This window comes from Talpa occidentalis, unplaced genomic scaffold, assembly GCF_014898055.3.
Source record: "Talpa occidentalis isolate TD23 unplaced genomic scaffold, MPIMG_talOcc4v2.1 talOcc4.11, whole genome shotgun sequence".
NCBI lineage: Eukaryota > Metazoa > Chordata > Mammalia > Eulipotyphla > Talpidae > Talpa > Talpa occidentalis.
In genome coordinates, this window is record NW_023601104.1 from 47,882,038 (window position 1) to 47,907,209 (window position 25,172).

Here is a 25,172-nt window from a genome sequence, read left to right on the forward strand (position 1 = left end):
TACCAAGATAACAAAAATAAAACACGAATTCAAAGTATCTAAATTATGACTGCAGAGACAACAAATGAATACAGATTAAATCATAAAAACTATACTAAATGTATATGTGTCCACAATGGGGTGGGGAGGACCCATTTCTAACTCAGCAGTTATAAAAAATGTCTTCAGAATCACTATGTTGGCTATGAACAGTTATGAGAATAATTCTAACATAAACAACTTTACTGCATTATCTAACAGACTACATTTTTAAAAGCATCATAAAAACAAAGACAAAAAATAAACTTTCAAACAACATGAAAGTTACATGTAAATTTTAGTTAAAACCATTAGAGAGAGGAAGCAACAGAGTGGGATGAATACTGGAAACCGGAACCTGTCACCTTCCAATAATGAATTTCTAACGACTTGAAAGATAGTAGGGAAATTCATATAAATTTCTGGGCCTCAGTTTCCTCAACTTTTAAAAATGAGATAGTTAGCCCTGGCTGACTATCAAGGTTACAGCTCTAGATCATGTAGATATTCCTAGTGTTTTTACAGGAATAAACTGGCTAAACTTTCTTTACACTAATTTTTTAAAGTCTACTTTATTGGACTATTTTACCTTTGCAGCAGCACAACGAACAGCCATGGACCTATCTGTTAAGCAGGATCTAGCAGCTTTATAAACATCCCTGTGGCAAGGTGTTGCACCAGCTCCTAGCCCATTCAATATGTTTTGTAGACTCAGCATAATCTCATATCGACCTTGAGACTACCAAAGAGAAAAGAAAAAAATTTAAATAAGGAAAAAAGTTCACTGTAAAGAACAGCAGTAAGCACTGAAATTTCTCATCTATTAGAGAAATATTCAGATTTTTGTAAACACTAACCAACCCGTTTTGACATTAACATTATTGGTTGCTATTTTATGAAGTGTTTACTATTTCAAAAAGTATTTGTTTTCATTACATTTTCATATAATATAAACATACAATACAGGGCTTATGTGGAGATTAAATGAAACTGTACAGGAAGTGCCTAGGACAAAGTTTGCATATTAGCAGGCATTTAAAAATGGCTGTAGGCCATAAGATGAGGTAACATGTTAAGAGCACCGGATGTGTCCCCCTTCCACCTATATGCTGTTGGACAAATCTGTATTCCTCTGTTAAATGCAAATAATAGTAGCTACCTTATAAGTAGTAGCTACCTTATAAGGATCAAAAGAGTGCTTAGAACCATACCTGACATCAGTAAACGGTTAAAAGATTTATAGCTATTAATATTTTATCATTTATTGGTCCAAGTAGTTTAATGGTTAAGACTGTAAGCTTTAGACTTAAGACCTGGGTCTGAATCCTGATTCTGACCCTTAGTAGCTGTGTGACTTGAAAATGTTCTTACTTATTTCTTCATTTAAAATGAGAATTAGACAAACCTCAAAGGGCAGGTGGTAGAAGGAAATAAATAAGTGTGGTAAAACACTGAGTAGAGTGGCTGGCATAAACACTCAAGAAGTTGTAGCTGAGGAGACAACTTGTTCTAAAAAATGCCCCAAATAATTTCTATAGTCCAGGCCACTGAAGGTAACCAAAGTGAAGGAAATAAAGAACATCAAATACCACTTTCATGGTAATGTTGTTATTTTATCTTTGTTAAAAGAAGCTCAATAAGTAATTATAAGTGGACATTAAAAAATGGGTGCTAATGAGAAACTTCTAAACTTTCTTATTATCCCAGTTTCAAATATTCTCTATTACTGGTAGGCTTGTGTATCAAAGGTGGAGATCCCTTTTGCTATCACCAAAAAGCTGTAGTAACTGATCAACTAAATTATAAAGGTAAAGAAAAAAATTTCATTTATTGCTTAAAAAAATATTAAGCAATAACTTCATAATTTCTGATACTTGAGGGCAATCCTGTTAACTATGGGGCCTAAAAATTATTAAGCAATGGAGTTAAGAGGAAAAAAGTGGCTGTTTTTCAGTAAATACAAGTTCTTAAAAGGTGTTGGCTTTTACATAAAACTAGATTTACAGATGTTAACAGTCTCTTCTGAATCATAATCTTTCAGGAAACTACTGCAGAGAGGTGATCTGCTGTGTAGATTCTGACCAGTTTTATATTACGAACTTCATTTCTTAAAGTTCTTGAATCAGTTACATTCTTCTTGAATTTTCCTTTGTTTTATCTTGGTACTTAAAAAAAAAGTGTGCAACTAGTATGTTGTTTTTATACTTACCATTAAGGACGATATTGGCAGTAGGTTTGTAGTATATGACTTTTATTGTACTGACGTATATTCCTTCTATATCCATTTTAAGAGATTTTACTAAAAATGGGTACTGTATATTATCAAATGCTTTCTCTGCATCTGCTGATATATCATGACTTTTATTCCTTTTTTTACTGATGTAATATATTACGTTAATTTATGTATGGTAAACCATCATCCTTGCATCACTGGAATAATTCCTACATGATGGTATATGGTCCTTTTAATGTATCTGATATTTACCAGTATCTTGGTGAGAACTTTTCTTATCTATATTCACCCAAAGATGCTGTTCTATAATTTTCCTTCTTTTTTTTTAAATTTGCTTGTCAGGTTTAGGTAATGTTGGCTTCAAAGAATGTGTGAGGAAGTATTCTGTCTTAGCTTTTTAGAAGAGTTTAAGTAGAAGAGGCATCACTTCTTGGAAGGTTTGATAGAATTCACTTATAAAACCATCTGGTTTTGGGCTTTAGCTTTTTGAGGGATTTTTGATTTTTGTTTCAGTTTCTGTAATTGTGATCTATTCAAATTTTCTGTTTCAAAGATTGATCCAATTATTTCCACATAGTTGTTCTTAGTAGTCTCTTGTGAGACTTTGAATTTCTAAGGTATCCGTTGTAATTTCTCCTCTCTTTTCTATTTAAGTTTTCTATTATTTATGAGCTTAGGTAAAGGTTCATCAGTTTCATTTGATCTTCTCAGAGCATCAACACTTGGTTTCACTCATCTATTGAATGGCCTTTTTGATTTCCATTTCATTTATTTCTGCTCTAACTTTAATTATTTGCTTCTTTCTAATACCTTGGTTTTCTTGTTCTTCTCCAAGCTGCTTTAAGAATAGGTTAAATTATTTTAACCTTGAGATTTTTATTTTTTTTTAAGATTTATTTATTTATGCATACAATAGCTGGGGTACAGGCAGAGATGCAGGGGGTGAGAGGATTCACCAGACAGAGCGGGGAACAGGAAAGGCAGACTGTCTGAAATACACTGCTGAGGGGAGCAGTGGGTGAGACAGGAGAGGTCTGCTGCGCCAAGTGGGTTGCTCCCTGGCCGGCTGGGGGTCGAACTACTGCTGCAGAGGCTGCGGACTGCTTCATAATGTGGTGCTTAACCCCTTGTGCCACCAGGGAGGCCCAACCTTGAGATTTTTAAACTTGAGATTTTTCTAGTTTCTTAATGTAAGCCTGAACTGCAATCAATTTCCCTTTTTGTATTGCTTTTGCTGTATCCCATAGATTCTGATAACTTCTCTCTTCATTTTTGTGATATTTTAATACTTTAAAGGTGCTGAATTACCCTTAAGTATTAAGAACCTTAATTTTTGATGTACAAACATATAAACACTTTAGTTTTAATCTTAAATTGATTGGTAAAATTACAGTAGGTAAGAGATCAGAGTATCTTTGAAGTCAAATGAAGAGACAGCTATAAAAACAAAGGACAGGGCCTCCCCGGTGGCGCAGCGGTTGAGCGCTGGGTTACGAAGCTGCCTGCAGCCTCTGCAGCACCAGTTCGATCCCCGGCTGCTCCCCGGCCACTGGAGGAGGGCCCCGCATGGTGCGCAGACCTCTCCTGCCTCCCGCTGCTCCCCTCAGCAGTGTACTTCAGTCCTTCTGCCTGCTCTGCTCCCCGCTATGGCTCTGGTAGATTCTCTCACCATCCCGCGCTTCTGACTGTACCCAGTGCTTGTATAAATAAATAAATAAATCTTTAAAAAAAAAAAAAAAAAAAAAAAGGATATTCCACAGTGACAAGTGATATCACAAATCAATGATGACATTAAGGCTGAGAATATATTTCCCTGGCAATTAAAATATCATCTAGACTCTGGCCAGACTATGTCCTTCACACTTCTCACACTCTTTCCCATCTGATTATATTCCTTACTCCTTTTTCATGCTGGTACAATACTAATTATTCCATCAAGTACACAGTAGTTACCAACATGTATCTGGATCCTTGGTGATCATCCTAGGTGATCTCTGAAAATGGTTCACTACTCACTTGACTCAGATAACCCTACGAAGTCATACAAATCAAGGGGTTCAAACTTCATATTCATCTTAAGAATGCTTGTGTGAAACTGCCCAAGCCATCAAAAGTATCCATATTCAAAAAGCCACAAGATATCTGAAGGACAGCAATCATTCTACAGAAACAGTGCTTGCATTCCATTCTTACAATGATGAAGCTGGTAGGTGTGCCCAGGCCAAATAGGGGAGCAGCACTCAGGGTTGATGGTCAAAGTGGAGTGCTGAATTTTTACTACATGTACTTAAAAAAATGCAGAGTAATGTCAAACTTAAGGGTTTAGATATAGATTCTCTGATAATTGAGCACATATAGGAAAACAAAGCTCCAAAGGTGTGCTGCAGCATTTATAGAACTCATAGTTAGATTAACCCAGACATGAGCCACCTCTGCCAAATTAAATGATCCTTACTAAAAAAGAGCAGATTGTTCCTAAAGGAGAAGAGGATGCACAGAATAAAAAGATATCCCAGAAGAAAACTAAAGAAACAAAAACTTATGGCCTGAGAATAAGCTCAGCATAAAATAAATGGAAATAGAAGTAAAAAATAAATAAATAAAAAGATTGAATATATAAAGTTATATATGTATCACACAGAAATATTCCACATATGGATATATTTATATACACACACATACATGGGTATATTAATATACATAGATTGTATACATATTTACATATATATTTACATACACACATATACACCCATTTCACTTATGGGCATTAATATTTATATACATGGGTATGTTTGTCATAAAGTTCTCTTATTGGTTCAAGAAGCTATTAACACCTACTAAAAAATCTCTTTTTATCGTTTAGTCAAACTTGGAGCTACTTACCTCGGCACTCTTCATAGCTTTAAGAATGTTCCCCACTGTATCAGTAAAGGTGTTACCCAGTATTCTACCCAACTTCTTGTACAAGGTACCCAGACATACCACAGCAGCACTGAAACAAGTTAAATTAGAAATTAGTCATGACTGAAAACATAGAAATTAAAAAAGAAATCTTAAAATATATAAAGCAGACTATCTGACTTTACTTTTAAAGGAGAAAATTTCCCAGATTCTACTGTTAAATCCTACGGCATGACACTTAAGTATTAAATAATTACACTTTCAATAACAGGAATTTTAAAAAGATAGATCAATCTTCAATTAATCTTAATCTCAGCCCAAAGATCTCATATTTGAAATTTTTTTAAGAAAATTTTTCTCAAACTATCTAGACTGTACCTTCATCTATTGAATAATCAAAAATAGACTTAAAGATAAAATATAAGAACAAGAAATAAAGTTTTCATTAAATTTGAAAACTTTATGGAAAAACATTGTCATAATCTCCAGTTAGAACAAAAATTTCTATAAAATTAGTACAGTGCAACCATACATACATGGTTCATAGCTTCTCTAAAATAACAGATGATAAAGTGAACTAAATCCTGTGGAAAAAGAAACTAAATGTTATGCTTATGATGTTAGAATAATCCTCTTCTATTAGATATTTGCCATTAATTTTTACTATGCAGAACTAAAACACTACCAGAACATTCAAGAATGTGAAGAATTTAAAATACCATTTTCTTAAACATTCAACTGCTAAAATTTTGGTGAGAAAGTTTTAATTCCCAAATCTAGACTTCACATGTGTAAAATTTTCTTAAAGAATGCTTCTTTTTTCCCTAAGGAATGCTTCTAAATCAAAAGGAAAATAGTAGACTTTTGCAAAAAAGAAAAAAAAATAGATTTAAAAATGAGTTAAGCTGAATTTGTACTGTTTCAAAATTATTACCAAGCAATGTGGATTCTTTTTTTAAAATGACACAAGGAAGCATTGCTTTGTTTTCTGTTCAGTGTTAGTATTTAACTTACAGTTTAGTAGGGAGATAACTTGGAGAATCATCTTTACTACGAATAAGATCATTACATTTATCGATTGTCTCATAAACAGAGAATGTGTCTCCAATACTATAAAGAATGCCCAGATTCTTTGCAAGGAGTTTGCGGGTCGGAGGCCCTGGGGAGCTGTTCAACAAAGACAGGAGCTGTTCAACAAGGGTCTTTTGCTTCTCCCTTACATCACTCTGGAAAAGAAGTAACAAAAGGACAATTCAAAGACAACAAAGTTACATGTATTCCTCTAGGTATGATATGTCTTTCATATATTCAAAGACTAAAAGATTTTAGAAAAACACAAAATTATTTTGACTAAAATTACAAATAAGTTGGAGGTGCAGCCATGGCACCTAACAGGTAGTTTGTTGCTGTTAATACTTCAAAATAATTTGTGGATCACAATATACTGGGTTCTATTGCGCTTAAATCCTCCTTATTGTATTTGAAAGGGAGGGCAAATTTATATTTTACCTTGAATTTTTTAGTTATTAAGCTTCTCCACATATTGGCATAAACAAGCAGCAAACCGATTTAATGTACAAGCTGAGCTTATAATGGTTACCTCTTTTATTCAAATCTTTTTCTAGTGATAATTCAATTTTATTTTTGCAAGTTTATGCATGTAAATGCCAGTAAATGCCATTATACCTGCCTGTTCAGTGCAAAAGGAGGGCAGAATATTATCACTACAAAGGCAAAGGTGCTCAATGAGGCACAAATTACTGCAACTAAATATTTATTTATTAATTTTTTATTAAAAGATTTATTGATTTATTTATTTATACAAGCACTGGATATAGTCAGAAGTGCAGGAGGGTTACAGAATTGACCAGAGCCAGCGCGGGGAACAGAACAGGCAGATCGACGAAGTACACTGCTGAGGGGAGCAGCGGGTGGCAGGAGAGGTCTGAGCGCCATGTGGGACCCTCGTCTGGCAGCCAGAGATCGAACTGGTGCTACTGAGGCTGTGGGCAGCTGCGCAACCCAGCACTCAACCACCGTGCCACCGGGGAGGCCCCTATTTATTAATTTAGTATACAGATTTCTGTCTTTTGTTAAATTCTAAATGTTTCAATGAGTAGTGTTTTATTCTAATTTTGCATTATATATGGTATTGTTATTGTGAAGGAGGATACCTTTATTGTTAGGAGATCTATGTGCATACACTGAGAAGTAAAGTACTACTTCACAGGGTTCAGTAAGTTATTCAATCAAATATGACAAAATGTTAACTGCTGAATATAGGTAAAGGGTATGAATAATTGTTTTCTCTCCTGAACCCATTCAATTAACTTTTTTTTTAAAGATTTATTTATTTATTTATACAAGCACTGTGTACAGTCAGAAGTGCGGGAGGGTGAGAGAATTCACCAGAGCCAGAGCAGGGAGCCAGGCAGAAGGACTGAAGTACACTGCTGAGGGGAGCAGTGGGCGGCAGGAGAGGTCTGTGCGCCATGTGGGACCCTCCTCCAGTGGCCGGGGAGTAGCCTGGTTTCGAACCGGCACTGCAGAAGCTGCCAGCAGCTTTGCAACCCAGCGCTCAACTGCTGAGCCACCGGGGAGGCCCCATTCAATTAATTTTTAAAAGGTAAATACATTTACCCAAAGAGTCTTCAGTTCATATTTCCTTTAAAGAGTTCACACCTTTTTAAAGGTGAAACTCCCAAACATTACTTAGCACTTTACCACACCTGGGATTCATGCATGTGGGGATACACAAGGTATCGAAGATAACAGAAATGACATCTAACACAATGTGGTTTGTAGTAATTAATGTTTGATATATTTTAATGTAAGATCCAAAATATTGGCTAATTTCTTCCTGCTTTTCTGAACATGACAACCTTCTTTTAACATTTCATTAAAAAGTCTTAACAAGGTCTAACGTTTGAAAGTTATTTTTGGTTATTCTGGACAGAACTATAAAAAAAAAAAACCAAAGGAACCAGGCATTATCTGGCACCTAAGAAAAAACCAAGTTTTTGCAATTGTACCTACCCTGCTGGTTGCTAGCAAGAGCTTCTCCAAATATCTCAACCAATCAAAAATAAACTCTGCCTTCTGAACTTCCCCCAGTTGATTGTACACTTCTTCATTCAGCAATAAACTATGAGCTAATTCCATTCCTTGCAGAAAACTTTCCTAGATGTTCACGATTCTTCTCATTAAACTTTAGTCAATACACCTAAGAATACAAATCTGTAATACAGGAAAATGACATATTTCAAATGGACAGTAAAAAGGCAGGCAATTACAATACTGGAAAATCTTCCACAGATGAACACAAAGCATAATTAAATGTATATACCTTTTATAATGGCACTAAAGTAAAACTAGGAAAATCCCAATACTGAATTCTAGTTAACATTGGCACAAAATCCACCTTTGTATTTTGTATTCCTTTTTAAGAGTTCAGATAGGCAAAACATAGTAGCATTATTGACATTCAAATGTAAAACATGCTAAACTGAGGACACAATCAAAATTCCAAAAATTTTAAGGTTACATTACTCAAGTGTTAGATTTTCAGTTTTATTCATAGTATAAATACCTTTCAACAAAAACAGGTCATGTGTACATAATAAAATGACAAGCTGTTTAGACCTACTACTAAAATTCTATAGTAAAACTTGACATCTACCTGAATCATTGCCTATTACATAATATTGTCCTTTACCTGGAGATTCTAACCAGAAGCAAAGACTCATACCCATTAGTATCTGTTCTTCTACCATAATAAAGACACTGCTTGTAGAGTGCTTTCTGAGCTTGAAGAAATAATCCCATCTCAAACAGTATAGTCTTTATCTCTGTGAGTCTTGTGAAAGCACACTCCTGTTTTTGAAGGCATTGTGACAGATACTGTCCAGGGAATGTAGCAATTAAGAGCATATCTACTCTGACCCAGATCCAATGTAGCCTTTGCCTTCACTTTTGTTGTAGCAAATAATCAACAAAAGACAGAGGAGATATTGGTTTTTTACACTCATGAGCATCTCCTGGGCACACTGTGGTGTCTATACACAACCACACACATTTATAAGATGCTATTGTGATTATGGATTTTTTTAAGAAATACATACTCAAACATACAGGAATAAAGCAGCATGATATCTGTAACTCATTTTCAAATAGCTAAGTAAATCAATCAACCAGTTACAAAATATGGCTAATTATTAAGTTTTAGCAGGTAGTGGGTATGTGAGTCATCATTTTACTATTCTTAAATTTTTCTGTATTTTTTAAAAGATCACAACAAAACATTGGGGAAGCCATTTAAGAAAAGAAATACATACAAACTGGCTTTGAAAAAAATCATTACTACTACTTAAAGGAATGACCGCCATCATTAAGAATATTAAACAAAGAAGTCACCTTATACATAAAAGATGGGTACTCCTATTCACTAATGTATCAAAACCAAATTTGAGTAAAACTCCAAGTTAAATAAAAACAGGTAATAGGAATTGCATAGAAATATAGATAGAATGCTAAAGGTGATTAAACTAAAACATTTAAAATATGTAGTACATATTATGAAGTCAATAAGTAGACATAATAGAAAATCAGTTGAGAAATGAGGAAGAATTTTTCTTTCTTTCATTTTTTTCTCTCCATTAGTGTTTACTGGCAAAAAAAAAAAAAATTTACCTAGAATATCAGAGCATCATGATTATTAGATGATGGATAAAAGCCTGCTTAAAACATACTACTCACAAACTGTTGGCCAAATTTGGCATGCACTGCACTGATGAAATGTTTAGTTATTAATTTTTAAACACAAGATTTTACATGAAAATCTGGGTCGGGATCACCTTATAGCAACAAATAGCTGAATCTAAGAAGCCAAAGACACCTTTCTACCCACCCACCATAATCTTCTCAAGCCTCTCTGCTCTTTTACCCATCTAAATTGCCCCTCCCAGTCAGTCCTTCCTGCCTCCCCAATACCACCCACAATCAAGCATTTAAAGTTCTCAAAGAAAAAAAGAAGAAACACATATATATCTATATTATTTTATCTATATATCTATTATATACATCTCTATATATTGTCAAAATGCCAATTTTAAGGAACAAGAATAATTGTAAGAAGAGACAACAGAATTGACAGAGACAAGATGAATTTTAGATACTTGTTTAAAAAACTCTCTTAAATTATAAAAGTGAATTGATCAAAATATACAGAATTATTAACAAATGTTTGAGAAATAATTTCTGGATGAAGCCTAGATATAAAGACGGTGAAAAGCAAGTTTGCACTCAACATTTATGTGTAAGGGGCAAAAATACAACCTCAATATAACAGAAAAAAATGTCTTGTAACCACCAGGGTTGACTCAAAATCCTATCTTAAGACTCAAATTACCCTTTATAGAAGGTCATTAGAACTGCTGAAGAGACATTTTTTCCTTAGGCAGCAGCAATATTGTGGTGTAAAATGATCTATCAAGAAACAAAATAGCTAACACAATGCAATAATAAATAATTCAGTAAAAAGCTTGAGATCATAAGAAAGGCATAAAATTATCTCCAATGCCCTCAGTATATTTCTCATATAAATTACCCCAAAAGGAAGTAGACAATTCATATTGGTAATCCCACATTTAAAACCCCAAGTCTAAAATGCACCTGTATCTACAGATATGCACTATCAGTGAGGTAAGCAAATGCATCTTGCAAGTAGCAGATGCTCCTACTTTCACCTAAAATTTCAAATTTTAGGAAGATAAATACAAATACAGTCAATCTACTACATGCTTTAATATAACCACAATCCTCTAACTATACCCAGGAATGCTTATTTTTTTGCTTATTTTGAGGGGCATGTAATAATTTTTTTCTCATAATTGACTTTCATTTTAAAAATATTTAAAATTTCTTCCCAATTATGTTTATTGAGGTAAAAATGATTTACATAGGTGTAGCTACTTTGGGGTTATAAGCCTATACAAATGTATGCTTTTACCCCATACCCACTCCCAGTGCCTTAACAATCCTCTACCGTGATCCACTGGAGTCCCTATGTTCCCCATTCTCACCCCTCTAATACTAAATTAAAATTGTTGTTACATTAAAAAAAACACATTCAATATTCAATAAAAGGAAAAATTGCATTTCAAGATAAAACATGAAACTTTAAAGAAATTCTGAGCATGACCATACCTTTCTATATTTCTTTAACAAAATCACTCCCCTCTACCAGTAAGAATACTAGTTAGGTAGAAAAGTTTAAGAACCACTAAGGTATACTAATAAGCTGAACTACATGAACTGCCAATTTTTAAGTCAAAATTGGCTGAATATAGGCAATTTCATGCAATTCAACCTAAATATTATGTTCAGCCTTCTTCACAGTGTATAAAAGGATAATAATGTCTGTACTTTACATAGTACTCTAAACCCAGTGACTTTATTAGTCTAGAGTAATTCATATGTATACATTTGGTTGACTTCTGACTGAAAGAGGAACCAACAAGGGGCCAATTTTCTAGGCTCAAAGTTTGCTACAGTAACTTACTCCAGAGTCATCTCCAAAAGTTGTGTTATTAACAGCGTTAAGTCAAATTTACAGAGACAAGGAACTGAAGGCAATTTCAATTTAAAAAACACAAAACAAAAAACAGGGTATTAATTATATCAATCCAGATAAATCTGTTGACATAATTTTCTCTAACGTTTAGAGATTTATTTTGCTAGAGATGGGGACGTGTTAAAATTTCTGGGGGTAAGTCTTCCTAAACTTTTTTTATCATTTTAGTTTCCTTTTTTTTTTTAAGATTTTTATTTATGCATACAAGAAGTGGGGTGTAGGCCAGAGGTGTGGGGGGGGGGGAAGAGGATTCACCAGAGACAGAGTGGGGAACAGAAATGGCACATCTACTGAAATACACTGCTGAGGGGAGCAGCGGGCAAGACAGGAGAGGTCTGCTGCACCATGTCAGCTCCCTGGCTGGGGATGGAACTCATGCCACAGTGGCTGGCTATAGCTTGATGGTGCTAAGACTTTAACATTTGCACCACTAGGGAGGTCCTTCTTTAGTTTCTTAACATGATTTATCATATCATTTTAAGTCAAGAGGAAAATCACATATAATCAGAGAACATCAGACACAAAAGTAACACAGGTTTGTTAGTTTTTTCTTTCCACAGCACAGAGAGACAAATACACAAAATGTATGTGCCACTAATGCAGTCAATTCTGGAACAAATATCAAGGGCCTCAATTTTTGAAATAAACCTCATATTTAAACTTCAATTATAGAGGATCTTCAAATACTGTCCTTTTTTCCATCATTATTTTATAGTAACAATGCTAAGGGAAAAAAACTCAATTCCCAGTCCCAGTCCCTGTCACTATGGAGTCTGCACATCCTTCCCATGTCTTTGTGAGAGCTTTCTTCAGGTACTCCAGTTCCTCCTACATACCAAAGATGAACACAGAAGGTTCAATGGTTTGTCCAAACTGTCCTAGTCTGAGTGACTGGATGTATGTGTGTGAGTATGCCTTGCCTTGCACCCTGAGCTGCCAGGATAGGCTCTGTTCACACAAGACCTTGAACTAGAATAAATGGATTAGAAAATGAATGAGTGAATGAATATAAATCATTGTTTAATTGGTAAAGGTGCTTTGGATCTTTATGTAGAACTTGCTAACGTTATTGTGACCAGAAATATGCCAAAAGAACTTAGCTTTTATTTATATTAATCAGCCTACAGTAAAGTTAGTATCGTTATGTCATTTCATGTAAAATCAGTTTCCAAGAACCCATCAACAATGGTGAGGACTTACTGTACTTTTCTTTGATTGTCACTTCTCTAAAACACATCACAACAGCTTCAATCCAGCCTTCAGTCTTTAGTTTCTCAGTTTTGTACAAAAAGCTTAATGTAAATGAAAAAAAGTCTCTCAAGAATCTCCCAAATTTCAGGACACAGACATAAATCTTAAAATGCAAAACCTAAAAAAAAAAATAAGACAATAACAGCAATTAGCTTTAATCTAGGAAAAAACTGAATCATTCTATCTTAACCTAAGACTTCTTTTTGTGGTTCAGGCTGTGCAAAATTATGGGTTACAGAATAAAAACTCACAAGTTATACAGAGCATTAGGTCATGCTTAAGCTGTTGTCTAAGAAAGGTTAGAGAAAAAATGAGGTCATCTTTTTAAACTGTAGTTTAAATATCCATATGGCTTGCTGACACACTTATCCACTACACTTTACTGGTTTTAGGGTAAAATGAATATTGAAGCAAATTATTTCTAATTTTTGTGTTGTTAGTAATGTTTTATCTTCACTTTTAAATCTTGCCTGTATTCCTTCCATCTTTGGAAGGAATATTTTAAAATATTTCAATATTTAAAAATTCATTTACAAAATCACTTCCTTCAAGAAGCCTTCAAGAATTCTCCTATTCTTACAGTTTCTACTTAGTGTAGCTCTTTTTCCATTATTATACTTCTTGAAATAATGTCTGGCTTCTCATAATTTAGATTGTGAGATTGTCCTGGTATTTTTCCAAATCATGATTCAAAAATTTTAAAGATGATTCTGAGAGTAGCAGCATTACGGCTAATGTCTTTTCTTTAGTGTCCTAATTTTTTAGTGGTTTAAACTTTAAAATTAAACCCTTAAAAACCAATAAACAAATTGAACTTCTGTTAAGATTCCAACCTTTTAAAATTTGCAGTACCATTTGTCAGGATCATTCTGGTAAAATCACAAATGGGAGGGATACACATATAGCCTACTGTAGTTCCTGACTACCCCTTTCACTTTACCAATGGTCTCCCAAACCACAAAATCAAAACGGCAGCTATTATTCCCTGAGCCAGAAACTTTTCAGGGACTTAATATACATTATCTTTAATCACCACAAGGAAGATATCAGTGGTTTCCATTTTATGGATAAAGAAACTATTAAGATGCTAGGAAACTGAGCTGAGAACAAACCTAGGTCTCTGACAACAAAGTTCATTCTCATTCCTCACTGGTGGGAAGAATTCCATGGGATGTGGGGGTCAGGGAGAGAGGGGACATGATAGGGTTTTTTTTAACATTAAGATAAGACAAGGAACAAAAATGTGTGAAACAAACAAGGTATTGAGGGGAGAAAACTGAGTAGTGCTTTATATTTGGGCTCTTTCCTACCCATTTCCCCCTACATTTTTCAATAAATCACAAAATTGGTTTTTCTCCCAGCTCCACCCAAGGATAAGGATAAAACAAAAGCAAATGCTGGGAAAAGAGCAAAGGTAAAAACACAAATGAGATATGTGAACTTTTAAAATTAAGGAAAGCGAAGCATGTTAATAACAATGTAGATTAGTGGTTCTCAACTTTGGCTGCTTAAAAAAACACCAAAGTCAAGCCTAACTTGACTCAATCAGAATCTACAGAGGGGGGTGCTATGATAAATGGATTATTTCATTTAATGATATTATTAATCTAATGGCACATTATTTATAAATAAGAATGCCAAGACTAGGTAATACAGACAATTTTAATCACTGAGTAGAATCTACTACTCTCATAAAATCCATATATTAAATTGGGTAAGAAAGATTTATCCTGATATTATTTTTAGATAAACCTACAGCAATTGGAAATGCTTAAAAAAAAAAAATAGCAGTGGGCCTCCCCTGGTGGTGCAGCAGTTGAGCGCCGGGCCACAAGGCTGCCCGCCACCTCTGCAGCGCTGGTTCTGCAGCACTGGTTCGTTACCTGGCCACCGGCGAGGGTCCCACCAAAAAAAAAAAAAAAGCATGATCAAAATGATAAATGTTAAAATGAAAATAAAAGTAAAAAAAATAGCAGGATCATGACATTGAAATTCAAACCTATGATATCTTAGTCTTTCTAATTCTCATAACAATCGTAATAATAAACTAGTAGTTAATACTTTAAAATGTTAATTGTACACTACTGATTTAAGCTTGATAAGAATTTGATTATGCTGAATGGTTAAAAATTACATGTACATTAAATCTAAATAGGATAAATACAAAAATATTTATAGCTAATGCTGAGATTTTAGAAAAGCTGGTAGTTTCATAGTGACAGTACAAACAAGTCTGTCTTCTGGAAAACAGAATTCATCAGAGTTCATAAAAGTATCAAAACCATTTGGCAAGAACATCCAATTTTTGAAAATTCATGCTAAAGAAAAAGGAAATATTAGAAGCCTAAGTGTAGATTACAGCACTATAAAAATAAAAACTGGTAACTTTTAAGTCTGAAACTAGAAAAAATGGTTAAATAAAGTTTGATTACAAAAAAATAGGTTCTCATTAAAAGTTTGAATTACAAAAACAACAAGTGCAAAAAATTTTACATAACTGTTAGGAGAGCCACACCTGTGAAAAGGGTTCCCTAAAAAGTGTTCTGTAGAATAGTGTCCAAGAAAGAAGATAACTAGTATGTGGGGTAACCTCAGTCCAAATGCTTCTGGGAAATGCCAGGTGAGCAGTTTTCTTTCCAAAAGAGCATCTCCATACAGGTAATATGGTTATATTCACTATGTATTGCCAGGAGGATGTGTATGCTTGATGTTTCTCAACAAATTTTAACTACAAACTTCTCTACCTTTTTCTTTCTCGCCTCCCCCCCATATGAATCTTATGAAACTGGTATTCTATAGTATACAATCTTTGAAATAGTAATTATTAAAGACTTAATATAAACCAAAAAAATTCCATTTTCTTCATACTATGATAGAATTTTTATTAAAAGGATATATAAAAAGTCAATATACTTCTACGTAAAAGTGTCCATTTCTGATTAATATTTTTAAATCAAATTATCTAATATTCTCAATTCTAAATGTAAACAGGTGGAATCTTAGCTACTCCTGGAATATGAATAAAGAAAGGATTGTTTTAATTAACCTAGTTTATACTTATTTATAAGTTCACATAAATATTTGTATTAATAATAACCTTGTATTAATAATACTTTAAATTTTGACACCACAAATTTTGACTTTTCCAAATCAATTTTTTAGTTTTGTTGAACCATAAATTTTTCACTTTGACTTCTGGAATTTGAATACAAATTCCTATAAAATCAACTTAATTCATACTTCTTAAGTCATATCATAAAAGTCTAACTTCAAGGTGCTGAAGGCACAGCACTAATACTTTAATATATAATAAAAATACATTCAAATATATATTCAGATATATACATTCTTGAAATACAAGAATACAGTACCAAGATTCCAAGAATATTTCCTGCAAACTTGCTAGGAATGGAGAGAATGCTGCTTCCCACCACAGCATAATAAAAGCCAACAGCTCAATATTCACAGCTCTAAGAACTAATGGGGGGCACATCCTATACAGGGAAGTTAGGATGGAACAGAAAAGAAAGGGATTACAGGACATGCAAATATATAAGAAGTTGGGTAAAAAAAGGACCAGAAGTAGAATGCAATTGACTCTGCCCTCTTGTTTTTCCAAAGCACTGCAGATTACACTCAAGGGATGAAAAGAATGGCAGAACCTGGATTCAGTGGACTTGTCAAAGCAGGCAGAGGGTCGCAGTTGAAGTACATGTAAGTTTTTCTAGCATTTCTCATCCAGATTACAAAGCGAACCCTGAAGGTTAAAAGGAAGTGGGGGCGAGTGAAGGCTAAGGTTACACAGTTCAGTAGCAGCCAACTTTAAAAAGGCAGTAATAGTAACAAGAAAAGACACTTAAGTTTTTTGAGGGATCAACTTACTAGAATCTTTAATTTCCTATCTCTCTTAATTCTCACAACACACAACCATGAAAGTTAGATATTATTATCCTCATTTTACAGATGACAACAATAAGAAATATGTCCAAGGTCCAGATGCTTTTAGGTCATCTGTCTCGTCTGAATGTCCATTTTCCTTTAACCACTTCATACAGTCTCTTCATATAATCTCTAACAGTCTTTACTGAGAGTTATTGCCATAATGTTAGAACAATCTAATCTTTGTAACTTTGTTGTTTTTATCACTTCACTCTCCTCTTACTTCTCAGTACTTTGAGTCTTTTTGTTAAAAGTGTGAGGCCTTCTAAAGGCATCAGCTTCCAGAGGGCCCTTACCAGCTAGATAATAAAGCAGTAAGTACTGAAAGTGTCATTTTAATCTTTGGTTATTCTTGACATTTTTTAGTAACTCTTCAATTGACTGCTCAAATAGGTACCAAGTAATGAGACTGCTTAGGTAGTGACTTTCAGATGAATAAGGTGGAAGATAGAAGAGTAAAATTTCTCATCTTAGTATCTGCCTTTTGTCACTCTTAAATGATCAAAGTGAAATCTGCCTTCCCAAGGGGAGATGGACTAGTTTGGTGTATGAAACGATGAGGTAAAATTTTAAAAGCTGTTTAAAAAACAACACACAGTAGTTAGATGTTTCAAAGATCATTATTTCCATCCAAAATACTTTTTTTAAGTATTGGTATTTCAATGGGTAATTTCAACTTTCTGATTTTGTTTACATAACGAATGTATTTCTTGTATTGAGTGAGGGTGTTTTTGCATGATACACAAAACAGGAATACATTCAACACACAGAAACATACAGATGCAACAGAAAAGGATATATGAGGATTATCTGGGTAATAAGTACTATTAAGTTCCTGAAAAGGTACATATAAAAAACATTTTTAGTGGTATTAGAGCCATACAATGTTTTTTTCAGTTTAACCAAAGTACAGCTTTAAATATTTAGAATTATCACCTCCTACAAGTTTTCCTCCTTACCTGTCACATCACTCACTCCAATTTCTTAGGCAGATAACATTAATATATTGTTTCAGTATAATTATATTATGCTTCTTTTCTCAAAATATCTTTTAAGTGATTATTACTTAATAAAAAAGTCCAAACATGATTCAGAATATATGTTTCAGTTATACTCTTGTCAGTTATCCATTTAGACAGTTCCAATTTCCCATTTGGGCTTTACTGTAAATATATGTTTGATTTCATGTATATAGTTACACTTCCAATAATATCCTATCTGATATTTTGATAAATTGCTAAGTCACTAGATAAAGACATAATTAAAAAGTAATTTACTGTTCCTCATGACAAACATCATGAATGATAAATTAAAAAGAAATCTAGGGCCTCCCCGGTGGCGCAGCGGTTGAGCGCTGGGTTGCGAAGCTGCCGGCGACCTCTGCGGCGCCGGTTCGATCCCCGGCTGCTCCCCGGCCACCGGAGGAGGGTCCCACATGGCGCGCAGACCTCTCCTGCCGCCCGCTGCTCCCCTCAGCAGTGTCCTTCGGTCCTTCTGCCTGCTCTGCTCCCCGCTCTGGCTCTGGTGAATTCTCTCACCCTCCTGCGCTTCTGACTGTACCCAGTGCATGTGTAAACAAAACAAACAAACAAACAAACAAATAAATAAAAAACATGCCTCTAAAAAAAAAAAAATAAAAAAAATAAAAAAATAAAAAAAGAAATAAATAAAAAGAAATCTACTACATGAAAATTTTCTCACATATCTATATTTAGACTAAAAATTAGATAGTAGTTAGAGACACATTAAAATCCTTCTCTTTATCTAGCCTTTCAAAAGACTGGAATTATTGTAAATGAAAACTTTATACTAGGTAAATGTAGCAGAAAAACCATGCCTCTCTTTCATCATTACACATCTAGGACTTACAGTTTACCTGACATAATACTGAAAAAACAAAATTAAAAATTAAAACTGAACTTAACCTACTTCCTCTTACAAAGATGCAGTGACTAAGAGTTCAGAGTTCTAATCCAAGGGTCAGACTAAATTCAGTTTGTGTTATATACAATCACAGCTATTCAGAAACAATGCATGAACAGTTATAACCAATAGATAAACAAATGTGATTTAATAAAACTTTTTCACAAAAACCAGCAGCAGGATGAATTTGATCTGCAGGCTGTCAACTGCCTATTTGCCTACCCCTATTCTTTTTTATTATAGTTTGGGTTTACATTTTTACTCCTACATATGGCCCACCCCTATTCTAATCCAAAGAATTTAACACTACAATTAGACAAGGAATTCAACTAAATGACATAGGCAAGTCTTCCTGCAGATGTCACTGGTTAACCAGGACTTACAATAATTTAGAATTCAAAGAGGCATAAACAAATACAGACTTTAATCCTTTATTTTATTCATAATGTAGCTAAGAAAGGTTCAGAAAGATTAAAAATTGCCTCAATTTTCTTTTTGAAGTAAAGTTGAATGGAAAGAAGATAGGTGCATTGGTTAAAGACAAAAAGCACTTCAGTTTTTTTCTTGGGCAACGTAATCATTACTTGTGTAATAAAAAGAATTTTAAAGGTAATCTGCATTAAGATTTTCTGTCACTAAAGTCATGTATAATGATAAATTGAAAAAAGGAAAAGTAACATAAGCTCTATAAATAGTGTAGGAGCTTCAGCCAAAATTCATGTCTCCTGACAGTTCAATCAGGAATCTTTTCCTACATTGTAGCAACCTATATAAAAAAATAACTATTTTGAGGCTCATTCACCCATCAGTACTTTTTCCAACCGTCACTATTCTTTTATTCTGATTCCTTTGTCACTATTCTGCTTACCCATTAAAGAAAATTAAAAAATGACATTAAAATGTAAAACAAATCTCTGCTTCAAAGCTGATCTAAAATCACTTTCTCAAAGACAAACTTTCTAAGACATCTGGAAAAAATGGTTCAGGACAATTCTCTTCCCGTTCATTTCTTGCTGAGCTCAAATGCCTTTCTACTTCCTTACTCCTTAAATAAATCTCGCCTTATTTTTGAGCTTCCTTTCTTTCCCCCCTTTTATCATTTTCTCTGATCTACACGTTCCTTTAGGCGCCACACACAAAAGGTGAAATATATGTTGAATCAATAAATGCACATAAAAGCTATTATAACGATGGCCGTTAATGAAGGCGCTCAAATCATTTGGCTGTTAACCTGCCTTGACAGTTACAAAAATGATCTTAAACTTGCCTGAAGTACACATTACTGGAATTAGTTAAGGACCACAAAGCGCTTCACAAAGTTTCTCAAGACGTTATAACCACCACTTCTGAGGAATGACAGCGGGCTGGCCTAGAGTAGGATAAGAAATATTGCCTCGTACAAACCAAAAGCTTTTCTCTCCTTCCAAGAAGGACTGAAACTCAAGCTCAGGCACAAAATCAACTTTCCTCTGCTCCCTCCAGGGAACGCCTGGAAGTCAGCGCGCGGGTGTCCGGGCGAGGCAGGGGCCGGCGCCCCGCTCGCAGCTGAAACCGGGCGCGGCGGGCGCCGCCGGGGCGGGTCCGGGAAGCGGCGAGTTGGCGAGGCGGGCTCCGACCTCGCGACCTTCCCCGCACGCCCGCGGCCCCGGGCGCCCGCGGGCGGAGTCCACGCCTACCTGTTGTACCCGGGTGGAACGGGACCTTCCCGGAGCCCGGCGGAAAGCCACGACCGCACTGGCCAGTCCACCGGCCCCGCGCCGCGCTTCAGCCCCTTCTCCGCGGGCTGAGACACCTACCCCCGCCCGCCCCCGCCCCAACCCGCACCTGACCGGAGCCCCAGCTTTCTCACTCACTTCACTGCCACGAACACCGGCCCCCGCCCCCCAAGTCTCGCAACTCACCGTGCGGGCCCCGCGCCTCGTCCCTCCAGCCCGCGGCGAGTCCGGACACCGCCCCCTCCCGCCGGGGGCGCGTCCACTCTCCGGGTTCCCGCCGGCTCGCTCGCTGGGGACCCCCTCGGCTCAGCTCCCGTCCCAGCCCCGTCGCGTTACCCGCTCCACACCGCAGCAGGGCAGCGCCGGGATTTGCCAGCGGCGGCGACGGAGAGGCTGTGGGGCGGGAGGGGCGCGCTCGGGGCGGAGCCGGAAAGCTGGAGCCGCCGGCGCGCCGGGGGCCGACGAGAGGGAGCGCGCCGGGCGCCGCGCCGCGAATCCAAGGCCCAGCCAGCTGCCTACCGAGTCATCGAGCGCCCACTCTGGCAGGCGTGGCTGCTCCAGCGCCGAAAGAGCGATGGGGGAGGCTGCTGTCCCGAGTGCAGACCAGGGTAGCGGCTTTGCAGTCTGGAGATTTAGGGCACAAGTGTTTTTTATGGGCAGCCAGATTTCGAGGGGGGTGGCATTGGAGCACCTAAAGTCCAAGACATTACTGGAGCCTGGAGAGAGTGCGGTAGGGAGTGATGTGGGTATGCATGGTGGAATGTTAATCGTGCAAGGGAACTTCCTTCCGAGAGCCTTGTAATCTTACCTCTTCTTTTTTCTGCCTGACATTCTAGGGCTTGACTTGTTCAAGGTTACACTGTAAGTCAAAGGCAGAATTTGGATTTACAACTTCTTGCTTCCAAGTCAAGAATCTTTTTCCACTATACTCAGAGTTTTTAATGTAATTTTTCAATTTTTATTTTGAAGCAATCTCAAACTCACAAATAGGTTGCGAGTGTAGTACCAAGAACATTTTTCCCGAACCATTTGAGATTTAATTGACGATGAGATATCACATTGTGTTCTAGTGTGTATGTCCTACTAATTAACAACAACTATCAAACATGTCATACATTACATTTTTGTTAATTGTCCCGAGGAGGTTCTTTACAGTCAAAGAATTTCAGTTCAGAATCAAGCAGTGTAATTACTTGTCGTGTATCTTTAGTTGCCTTCAATCTGGAACACTTCCTCAGTCTTTCCTTGATTTTCATATCCTTGATTCTTTTGAAGAATCTAGGTCAGATATTTTATAGTATGTTCTTCATTTTGCATGTCTTGTATTTCCTCAGGATTAGATTCAGGGCAGGTATCTTTGACAGAACTTTCACAGGAGTGATGTTGTGTTCTTTCATTGCATCCTATCAGGTGGCTCACAATTTTAATTTGTCTCATTGATATTTATTTTAATAAGTTTTTGCCAGTCTCCTTCACTCTAAAGTTTCCCTTTTGTCTTTTGTATTAAGTACTTTGTGGGAGAGTTTCTCTGAAATTATTCAAATATCTTGTTACTGATCAAACTTTCAAATATACTTAAATCAGCGTGAATTCAGTTACCTATTTTTTAAATTTCATCATTATTTATTTTAATGCTCAAGTTGTCCTAAGTTTGGCAATTGGAGCCCCATTCATGCTGGCTTCTGTGTCTTTTCATGTGTTGAAATTTCTTTGCAATTTTATTTTAGAATATTTCTAAAATACAGACAATCATTTACATAACATATTACTATTCTCCGCCCTTTTGACACATCTGTATCATTTTTTGAGCACTCCTTTGCTTTCTGGCACAGTAAGATGCTCCAATTTCATTTATCCCCAGCTTGGATGCAGCCATTTATTCCTGAGCCCTCGTTCTTATGGGGGAAGGGATGGCATTTATTTTTTTAAAAAAATTATTTATTTATGCATACAAGAACTGGGGTATGGGCCAGAGATGCGGGATGTGAGAGGATTCACTAGAGACAGAGTGGGGAACAGAACAGGCAGATTGACCAAAGTACACTGCTGAGGGGAACAGCAGGCGAGTCAGGGGAGGTCTGCTGTGCCATGTGGATTGCTCCCTGGCCAGCCAGGGATGGAACTCATGCTGCAGAGGCTGCAGATTGCTTTATAGTGTGGTGCTTAACCCCTTGTGCCACCAGGGAGGCCTAAGGGATGGCATTTAGAAGCACTAGGCATGCCCATCTCTGTTGGGATATCATTGTTCAGGCTATCTCAGTGGATGCAACTAGGAAATGACATGCATTCATACACTTATGCATCTGTTTATATATACTCACACACTAACACACATTTACAGCTATGTTTTTTTAACAATATATATTTAAAAAAAACATATGTTCACAATAATACCACCAATCCAGTATCACACTGTTCATTCTGGTTTTCTCCCTTTCACATTCATAACTCCTCCCACTGAAAGAACCTGGATCTTATTATCCTTGAGATAATTACTTATTTGAATACCTCCCTATATTTAAGTGATCAAAACTGCCAACTCTTCCTTTGCATTATGCTGTCCTTACCCTACTGAGATTCTGAAACCCCTAAATTAGCCACTGCAAGAACCCTCCATTCTCTTCCTTACCCCAGCTCCAAACTCTGTGCCCATGTCCACTCTAATGCCCTCTCCAGGCCGCTCAGGCACCAGTATCCCTTACAAGCATTCCCTTAAGCATCCTCCTTACTCCACTTGATATCTATAGACTCTCTATATAACCATCTATACCTTATATCTATATAGATGCAGATACATAGAGAGCTCTATAGATGTAGGCATTTCTATCTTTATACACATGTGTGTATGTACACGCTATAAAGTACCCTGAGAAAGATACAAAAATATTATGGATTCTGAAGGAGAGACCAATTACTACACAATCCAGTTGGGAAGCTCATGCACTGTTTAAAGAAAGAGATGACATTAAAATGGACTTTGAGGGTCTCCCTGGTGCTACAGGGGTTAAAGTCTCAGGGCTATCAAGCTATGGTCAGCCACTGCTGCATGAGTTCGAGTTTGGTCCCTGGCCAGGGAACTAACCCACATGGTGCGGCAGATTTCTCCTGTCTTGTCTGCTGCTCCCCTCAGGAGTGTATCTCAGTAGATCCGCCTGTTCTGCTTCCCACTCTCTCTTTGGTGAATACTCTCACCCCCTGCACCCCTGCCCTACACTCTAGTTCTTGTGCACGTAAATCAAAATAGATCTTTAAAAAAGAAGTACTTAAAACTGCATAGATTTTAATCTATGGTGGCAAGTTAATTAAAATACCTAACCTGGAAGCAAGCAGTTAAACTCAGAGCTGGTGCTTCAAAGTAGGAATACTGAGCACAGGTAGATCTACAGCTATGCATTTGATAATACTTTACACAACAATTGACTGCAATTATGTTCATACCTGACTAGAAGATGTAAAGTCCTATATAATCACTTATTATCTAATCTGGTTAAGAATGCAGTCATTTATGACATTCTTCAAAGAAATAGAACACATATTGATGAAATTCATATGGAGCCACCAAAAACCCCTATTAGCCAAAGCTCTCCTGAAAAAAAGAAGGGAATGGAGGTTTCACACTTCCAGACTTCAACCTATACTACAAAGCCATAATAATCAAAACTACATGGTATTGGAACAAGAACAAACACATGGACCAATGGAATCGAATAGAAAATCCAGAAATAGGGGCCTCCCTGGTGGCGCAAGGGGTTAAGCACTGCACTATGAAGCAATCCATAGCCTCTGCAGCCCGGCTGACCAGAGAGCAACCCACATGGTGTAGCAGACCTCTCCTGTCTCACCTGCTGCTCCCCTCAGCAGTGTATTCATTCAGTCTACCTGTTCTGTTCCCCACTCTGTCTCTGGTGAATCCTCTCAACCCCCTGTATCTCTGGCCTGTACCCCAGCTCTTATATGCATAAATAAATAAATCTTTAAAAAAAAAAAAAGACAGAAAATCCAGACAGAAAGAAAAAGAAAAATACCAGATGGTCTCACTCATTGCAGGAATTTAGAAAACCTAAATAAGGGACCAGGAAAAAGACTAATTATAATAAAGTAAAAATCAAAATCAACAAGCAGCTATAAACCAGAGACACACTGGGAGGGGAGAGGAGGGAGAGAAGGATCAAAACAAGGGGGGTGGGAATTGTATGAGGACTATAACCAAGTTGAAAATGCATACATTGTACAAAAATGAAAAATGATGTAAAAAATATATAAAATAAAAAAAAGAATGCAGTCATTTACATGTATAAATATTTATATTATGATTTTTTCTAAATTTGCTGCCATCTATTTAAAAACAAGCCACTTAACCTTTCTATGCCTCAGTTTCCTCCTCTGGAAGATGAATAGGTCATGTTAGAGGGTAGGTAAGATCTCCTTCAGTTTTAAAATTCAAATATCCTATTGTCACTTTTACAGAAAATCTCTCCAGAGTAGCTATTATTTCAAAGAAATAAAAACTAAAACCCAGAAACAACTAAGTGATTTGTTCATGTTTCAAACAACATTCCAG

The 25,172-nt window shown here is 36.3% G+C and overlaps 1 protein-coding gene across 6 annotated transcripts in view; it reads right to left on the minus strand.

Moving 5' to 3' along the window:
• Positions 1-20,879, minus strand: part of HEATR5A (HEAT repeat containing 5A) — a 79,288-nt gene extending 58,409 nt beyond the window's left edge. For 3 of the 6 annotated variants that reach the window (XM_054689702.1, XM_054689708.1, XM_054689689.1), the window contains exons 1-6: positions 20,798-20,879; positions 12,984-13,152; positions 8,189-8,389; positions 6,167-6,378; positions 5,135-5,243; positions 608-757 (exon numbers count right to left, since the gene is read on the minus strand). In XM_054689702.1, coding sequence (XP_054545677.1) covers positions 608-757; positions 5,135-5,243; positions 6,167-6,378; positions 8,189-8,314 — 597 coding nt within the window. In that variant the 5' untranslated portion in view covers positions 8,315-8,389; positions 12,984-13,152; positions 20,798-20,879. Of the gene's footprint in view, positions 1-607; positions 758-5,134; positions 5,244-6,166; positions 6,379-8,188; positions 8,390-12,983; positions 13,153-16,696; positions 18,152-20,300; positions 20,314-20,797 lie in introns of those variants that run through there. The other 3 variants (XM_054689693.1, XM_054689692.1, XM_054689696.1) reach the window with 3 other exon arrangements.
• Between the last annotated feature and the right edge of the window lie 4,293 nt (positions 20,880-25,172).